Here is an 8739-nt window from a genome sequence, read left to right on the forward strand (position 1 = left end):
CCAAAATCAGACGTCAATATCTGAACTTTCACAGCGTTATCGGTGCTCGTTATTGGTAGCCAAAAAAAGTTAAAGCCTCCCTGCTTTAACTTTTGGAAACCTTTCATTTACAATTCACATAATATTTGATTTTCTATGAATATTCCATTTTTGGATTAAGTGATCTCTAGCTCCATCTGTCTTTCCCTTAGTAGGCAACGAGTGGGGAACCACCTTCAATATGATACTCTGAGATTTTTAACATACAGTATGAAGCTGTCAGTGATGACAGAATATGACATACAATCTAATGATCTTATACAAATAGAATGTTCTTCAAAGACTTCATGCCGCATCAGGAATGAGCAACATCCTGTTGTTTAGAAGTCATGCTCAAAGTGATCCGGCCAACAGCAATCGCCCAAACCGATTGAGATGAACCAAGTGTTGAAGAAGTTTGCTTCTAGGAGACACAAAAGACTCCGAGCCTCTTACTCCTTATGATGCCACGCTACACTGACTAACCTGACACAGACGCTAGCTGAACACACCCTTTCAACTCCAGCGCCCCATCAGACGGTCTCCAGTGACACAATTACCAAGTTTTCGTTCAAATTTGTCTCTTGTCCAAAAGTAGCACGTCAAGCGCGGGTAAAGGGGACGGTAATGGGCAACGTAGTCACGCCTATTATCGGACGGTGAGTTGCTAAATAACTAACCACCTGATGCAAGATGACACTTTTCGGATAAGTAACAAATAGGGGCGAGCCCCCTCTTCAGCGCCTCTTCTTCCATCCGTGACCCTTTCAATAAACTGTTTAAAGTGCCGAGGGGGTTATTTCCAACAATTGCGGTCCTGCTCCCATTTTGGACCAGAGTGGAGAAAAGGTTAATGAATTCAATACTGCTGTAAGCCCTGTATCCTCCTTAACAGTGGGCACAACAGGAGTCAGTGGGTACAGGAGATTGTTCCAGAATGCTGATAAGGAGGACTAGTAGAGCAGAGTGTATATGCTGCCCCCTGTAGGTTTAGATTTGTAACTACAACCATCTACTTTATTTCCAAGAAACAAGCAAAACAACTAAGCGACGTCTGTGTTCGGTTTAATGTATTGGTTTAGGTTCGACCCACTAGCTGATTGCTTGTTCCCTTGTTGCGACGTGGGAATTAAACTTCCTGATTGATTCTAACTACTGCGCCACATGGAAATGTGGATGTACCTACTGCAACTACCATTGGGGCTATGGGGCTGAATACATTTCAATATGACGTTTGGCTCATTCCTTGCGATGTGTCTGTCAGCCGAAAGTTCCAGTGACTTTGTGATAATTGAATGGCACAGAGCAATCCCAGCTCTATGGCCATATGAAGAGGATTAGCATACAAGCAAAGTGTGAATATACTACAGTGTCGTGTGGTGAGATCACATCACACTCCATTCTCAGCCTCCTGTAATCTTGTCAGTGAGCAGCATATGCAGATTTGCAACCAGCCTTATCCTCTGTGAGAGAGAAAGTGTGTGTGTGCATGTGTGTGTCAGTGTGTGTGTGTGTGTGTCCATGTTTGTGTGTCTATAAGCTCCTGACACTGCAACTCAACACTTGACAGACATATACGTTCAGTAGTCAAAGACCTGAACCAGTGTCCAGAAACAATCCCATAGACAGGCTTTGTATTTCTGTCTTCCTTTGTGCTTGTCTCCCACTCTCTCCTGCAAATGACAACGCTACCATTCACTCTGGATGTCAATGTTAGCTACATCAGGTGGAAGGAAATCCCATTTGTGTAATATCTGAATCAAAGATCCATTGCCACGATCCATCACCACGATGAATAAAACGATCATTCAAATACATTTCTGTCCAAACCAGCTAGAGTAAAGTCATGTTTTTGACGTATTTTCCTCAAATCAACTATTCAAGCCTAACAAAGGCAAAGTATCAGGGGACATTTCATATCATGCCATGTTCACGTCATTCACCTCGATTCATCTACATTTCACATAGAGTTCAGTGTTGGGATTGATGGGGCAACAGCTTGATTTATTTAAGATGGAGTTTCCCTGTGGTGTGTGCTGCCTTCCACGTTACCTCCTGGTGGGTCTCCTGTTCTGTCTATGCAAGTCACTCTGTGATGTGTTCTCTCTCCCTGCCTGTATAGTAACCTCTCTCTGCACTGACAATGACATGTGGTCTGCATCTCTGCACCTGAGGAGCGGTGGGCCCTGGGCAGGCAGGCAGGCCCACTAGACAATGAGAGAGAGTAGCTGGGTGCGTGTGTCATTCTTTATTTATGGGTTGAGGCTGGGTGATTGACAAGACGGGACATGAGAGGCTTTCTTCCTAACCCCAAAGCCTCAGTCATATACCCATAGCGACACATAAAACACGGAGATGCATAAAACACACACACACAGACACAGACACGCACGCACACACACACACACACACAGACAGACAGACACAGAGACAGACACACATACGCACTCTTTGAAGAGAACCCATAGCCAACATAGTCAAAGCAGGGCTTCTCTAGAGTCGTTTGGCACAGTTGTTTATTTGTTTGTGTGTCGTTCCGTTCTTCACAGCGTTCTCTCTTGACTATTTTCATATAATTGATGCCCACTCTCTTCACGGCCTGTGGAGCAACAAAGAGAGCGCATGAAAGCCATGTTATAGCAGTAGCCGTATGAATATTGCATGGGGATAACGTGTTAGGAGCAATTTACCCTCTTCCCTTTGTCTGACAGCTACATCAACAAGCGATTGGGCTCCACATGTATGAATAAAATATTGGGTTGCCATTTATTTTAATTTTTTTTATTATTACTTTTTAAAAATATATATTTTTTTACATCTGACGAACAGTATGGGTTTGTTGGATTCCAACAGAAGCCGGGCAGTGGCAGTTCTCACTCATCTTTTATTCTAACAGCCGCCGCTGTTCTCCTGTACGAGAGAGTATTACACTGTGGGAGACAGCCCAGTCCTTTTTTAAAAGCTATATATAAGCTTTAAAGCAGGCGGGAACAACACATATCATGGAAATAAAATATTTCTCTCAGGATTTGTGCCTTTGCCGCAGAATGTTAAAAAATGAAACACACTCGTCAGTGGAAGGCTTCTGCAAAAGTGCCAGACAAATTATTAGTAGCAATTTTTCTGAACCATGAAACACCACCCATTGAAAATCCTACTGCTTGGTTGATAACATGCAGATGATAAATTGATGATGTATTTGTTGATCTAGTTTCTTAATGAAAGGTTCTCTTACTCGGAGCTTCTGCTGTTCTGACAGCTAGAGTGAGGAACATCAGGCAACAAATTAAACAGCATGCAACCAGATTTGATGTCTTTCTAACATCAAGTAGAGTGTTTTCCACTTACCTAACCATATCTACTGAACCTCAGGTGGAGATGATCAATGATCTATCAATGATCATTTTAGTAAACATCCATTTCCATCTTGTGTTCCAAATAGTATGCTGATAGCAGTTCATAAAGGTCAGATCCCAAATGGCATCCTATTCCCTACATAGTGCTTACCTTTGACCAGAGCCCAATGGGCCCTGGTCAAAACTAGCTCACTACATAGGAAATAGGGTGCCATTTGGGATCCAGAAATGTAACATTAGCCTCGTCTTCTCCCAACAACCTTACTGAGATATTGTCCATATCTGTCTTAACAGATGATTTAATTCCAGGAGATACTGTATATACTGCAGGGTATGCCAAAGGCAGATATGACTAAGCACCCCTTCATCTGCTATGTTTCTAGGCTTTGTTTTTGGTTTATGATCTCATGCGGCAGGTTTTATTATAGTGTGTGTGTGTGTGTGTGTGTGTGTGTGTGTGTGTGTGTGTGTGTGTGTGTGTGTGTAAGTTTGCGTGCGCGCTCACAGCCTCAGGACTCTGGTCTGGGAATAAGAAGGTTTATGGAGGATCTATTCTCTCCCACACTCCTTGGCTCTCGCTGACCACCACCAGCCCTTTGATTTCCCCCGAGTGTGAAGGCCAGTTCTGATATCCTCCAGCAAAGTTTATCTCCACAGCAAAGTAATGGTCAAAACGCAGGACGTGCTGCCTTGGAGCTCATCACGCTGGAGAAACATCGCACGTCCCAAATGGCACCCTATTCCTTTTTATAATGCACTACCTTTGACGAGAGTCCTGGTCAAAAGAAGTGCACCATATAGTGAATAGGGTGCCATTTAGGACGCATCCATGGTGGTTCTAAAAGGGAAGAAACTAGGCCGCTGCAGCAAATCAGTATAGCAGTAAGTGTTTCAGAAACATTTCTATATTCAAGACCTCCTAGAGCCTTTTGTTGTTTTCAATGACACATTTAGAAAGCTACGTTATCTTGATTTATTTAGAAGCGACATTATCTTGATTTATTGATAAAGCTACATTATCTTGATTTATTGATAAAGCTACATTATCTTGATTTATTTAGAAGGTAAATATTGGCATCTAAATAATGTTCTAGTATTATCATTGACTACTTTTTAACACTTGACATTAAGTTGCTCTTATACCTGTGTAGTTGACTATTAGGTAACACTTTACATTAAGTTTATTAAGTTGATCTTATACGTTTATATTAAGTTGATCTTATACCTTTACATTCAGTTGATCTTATACCTTTACATTCAGTTGATCTTATACCTTTACATTCAGTTGATCTTATACCTTTACATTCAGTTGATCTTATACGTTTATATTAAGTTGATCTTATACCTTTACATTCAGTTGATCTTATACGTTTATATTAAGTTGATCTTATACCTTTACATTCAGTTGATCTTATAACTTTACATTCAGTTGATCTCATACATTTATATTAAGTTGATCTCATACCTTTACATTCAGTTGATCTTATACCTTTACATTCAGTTGATCTTATACCTTTACATTCAGTTGATCTTATACCTTTACATTCAGTTGATCTTATACGTTTATATTAAGTTGATCTCATACCTTTACATTCAGTTGATCTTATACCTTTACATTCAGTTGATCTCATACCTTTATATTAAGTTGATTTTATACCTTTATATTAAGTTGCTTTATGTTTGTGTAGTAACGCTGTAATTACAGAAGTCAATGATTATCTGGGTTTAGGTACTAAGGTCCTCCAGTAGATGGTGCACATTGACAGTATTGTAATAGCTGGAAATCGACATTTTATGATCATGAACATTTATTTTGACGTTTATTTCACATTTCTTTTGCGTCAATAAATCCAGATTATGTAGGATTATTACAAGTGACTGTAATATGTCTAACCCTAGAGTGTTCAGTTCATGTATTCCAGTAGTTTAGAAACGCCATGTGTGTCGAGGTTCACGCCAGGTCGCTATGGCATCAGTACATTTATCTCCTGACCTGGAAGTCCAGCCTTCGTTTCTCAGCCAACCCCTACAGCTGTTGAGACCAGCTGTGTTTAAGTCATGATCACGGGTCGTATTGCAGTGTTGCCATACATGGGACCCTCTCTCTCTCTCTCCAGAGTGTATCATACTCTGTAACCAAAATGTTAAAAGAGCTGTTCCCATGGCTCTCTCTATAGACCATGAGTATTGGGCCCTATGCATTAATTGTGACAGTAATAATGCTTGTGTTACCCCATACTGCATTATAGGACTTGGTATAAGCGTTCATAACAAATGGAATGTTATGATTAAGAGAACGTTGAATCTTTAAGTTGTATCAAAAACATTTTTATTTCAGTTGTATCAAAATCATATTTATCTGTTCATTAATATACACATATTTAAATAACAAATAGAAAAATAAATAAACAGTTTTAACTTATGATATCTTTAAATCTCTCACAATTAGTGTTGTATACTTGTATATAGTGCTGTACCACAAAATCACGAAGGAAATCGAAAATCCCCCTCTCTCTCCCCCGCTCTCTCTCTTTCTCTAAAGTGCAGTGTCAGCCCTCAACATTCTTCTTGTGTGTGTTTGGTCACATGACTTCTGGGAAAATCCAGCCGTTGGGTTTTCCTTCTCCCCTCCTCCGTTATGTTCACTCTGCTTTTCTCTTAAGACACCTCTTCTTTTGCTTGTCGTCCTTTCCTTCTCCCCTCCTCCGTTATGTTCACTCTGCTTTTCTCTTAAGACACCTCTTCTTTTGCTTGTCGTCCTTGTTTATTCTATTTGGAAGGAGGGAGAAGAGTGTTATTCTCAGAAAGGACTAATGTCACATGGATTATATTATGTCAAGTGCTATAGGATGTTTCTAAAGTATGTGCTAAGGTCTTTTGCTTTTACATGCTTTAGCCTCATGTCTGCTACTTAATGGTGTGATAAAACTATAATTACAGTAAAGTTTATAATTACAGTAACTTAGCTTCTTTTTTTTACCATTAGATTTATATGTCATTAGATTGTGATAAATGTTGATCTATAAGTTATTACATTGTCATAACTGCAGTATAGTTCTGCCAAGGATTTAGTATGGTGGTGAGGAGTCTGATGATTTGATCTATCTTACCTGTTCCAGCAGTTGACGAAAAACATGGCCTTCCTTCCAGCGGGGTTCAGGCACCTTCTGGCTCCATCTTCCGCCAGTGTAACACTGAAAACAACAAACCGCACATACACACAATTAATGCTTGTGTCACACAACTGATACAAGGCTGATGGAGGTGATTGTCATGTCAGAAGTAAATGTCAGAAAGAAACAAACAAAAAAAGAGAGAGAGAAACCACTTTCTGCTTAAATGAATGCAGTTACTTACATGATTTCAGTAGTGTCGCAGTAATGGGTCTTTTCAATGATTTCAAAGTCATCAATGATTTCCTGAGTGTGCATAATGGTTCCTGGGCATTTGCATCTGGCACCTGGGACGTGTTGAGCTGTAATGAGAGTTATAAACATCAATCAACATGGTCAAACATTTGAATGGAAACGTTGTTTTACGACAAATATGTCTTCAAATTGGATTTTGGATAAGAATTCACATGAATGCATTTTTTGCACAATGCTTGTTCTAAGAAGAAACTGTACATAACTGCAATTTCTATAGTATTCTACACTCATTTTATCCTATACGACAGCCACTATATGTATAGTAGCCTAGTCACTGCAAAATCCCTAGTCAGTCAGGTAACTAGTAAAAGCATGCACACTGTACTGTACATTCCATATATTGTAGCTGACATGGCTAGAAATGACTTTGAAATCTTACCTCCGTTGAGCTGTATACAAACTCCCAGCAAAACCACCAGGAAAAGACTGCAGGCTTTTGGCGTGAAGGCCATCGTGAATATAAGTAGCGAGAGATGGGGTGAGGTGAGGAGTCAAGAGGCAGTAAGATCCACTTGAAGTGAAAGTGAAAAGTGAAGAACTATTGGGATCCATTGTCCTTTTTATAAACTGCCGGCAGAGGGTTTTCCCAAATCCCATGTTCTTTCCCGGCAAACGTTCAAGAAACAGCTCTCACTGGAATTTCCCAGCTCACTAGGGTAGAAATGAAGGAATGTTGGACTACAGAGTGGAAGGGGCGGAGGGAAGCTAGGAGTCTGCAGATAAAAAGTTGGCCGGGAGAATCTTAACTCCTAACTTCCTAACTGTGACTGTGGGAAAGTGAACGACAGGGTGAGTCAGCGTTGCAAAGTCACGGTGATTCATGTTTAAGTGGCCTGTCTGCAAACCTGTTATTTTAAATCATGTAGATTAAGCTGTCTCGGATTCATTAGATGGACAGATCCAAAGTCTCCTTCCAATTACCTTCTCCTTCTGAAAACTGCTCTTTATGACATCACAGATCTGGGGGTCAAACGAGAGATGGTGCTTCGGAAGAGGGTCTCGTATTAAGACAAACTTCACCCCAAACTTTCTTGGATAGAAATAACCAAAGCTAATAGGAAAAGTGAAAACAAAAGTGTATCAACTGCGAAGAATGTTGATGGTTCTTCTCCTTCTCCACCAGCATGCCCAGGTCAGATATGCTGTCTGGGGCAATTAGCAACAGCAACAGCTGCAGGAACATCATGATGACACGATAGCCAGTCATCTCTATTCTGTGAACCCCCAACCTAAATGTACCATGTCATACTAATCATGCTAGTCAACACTAGAACATGTCTATAGACCGACACCTGTTTTACCAGAAGTGAATGATTATCATGGTGATGAATAATGACACCCAGGATGTGTCTGGTGTTTTCAGTCATGTGTGTTGTGTCTTGTCAGAGGTTCGTTTTCGGGCTTATGTCCCCATGTCTTTTATTTTTCATTTGTTTATTTAACCTTTATTTAACTAGGCAAGTCAGTTAAGAACAAATTCTTATTTACAATGACGGCCTACCAAAAGGCAAAAGGCCTCCCGCGGGGACGGGGGCTGGGATTAAAAATAAATAAATAAATAAAATATAAATATATGACAAAACGCACATCACGACAAGAGAGACAACACGACTAAGACAACAACATAGCAAGACAGCAACCCATGACAACAAAGCATGGTAGCAACACAACATGACCACAACATGGTAGCAACACAACATGGTAGCAGCACAAAACATGGTATAAACATTATTGGGTACAGACGACAGCACAAAGGGCAAGAGGGTAGAGACAACAACACATCACGCAAAGCAGCCACAACTGAAAAAATGGAAGCCGGTTGAGATACTAAATGTCTCCTATTCTGTGGTGTGATATGTCAGGTTTTAATTGATGCTAAAACATGTTTTTTCATGATAAATAACTAGGTAGATACACCTATGTTTTTAAATGTAATT

The 8739-nt window shown here is 40.2% G+C and overlaps 1 protein-coding gene across 1 annotated transcript; it reads right to left on the reverse strand.

Moving 5' to 3' along the window:
- Positions 1-5686: 5686 nt before the first annotated feature.
- LOC115142431 (C-X-C motif chemokine 11-like) lies at positions 5687-7396 on the reverse strand. Its single transcript, XM_029681878.2, has 4 exons — positions 7182-7396; positions 6732-6849; positions 6485-6568; positions 5687-6143 (listed from the first exon to the last, which is right to left on the reverse strand). The coding sequence occupies exons 1-4, from the start codon at positions 7252-7254 to the stop codon at positions 6089-6091; spliced, it is 330 nt and encodes a 109-aa protein (XP_029537738.1). The 5' UTR covers positions 7255-7396; the 3' UTR covers positions 5687-6088.
- Between the last annotated feature and the right edge of the window lie 1343 nt (positions 7397-8739).

This window comes from Oncorhynchus nerka, linkage group LG15, assembly GCF_034236695.1.
Source record: "Oncorhynchus nerka isolate Pitt River linkage group LG15, Oner_Uvic_2.0, whole genome shotgun sequence".
NCBI lineage: Eukaryota > Metazoa > Chordata > Actinopteri > Salmoniformes > Salmonidae > Oncorhynchus > Oncorhynchus nerka.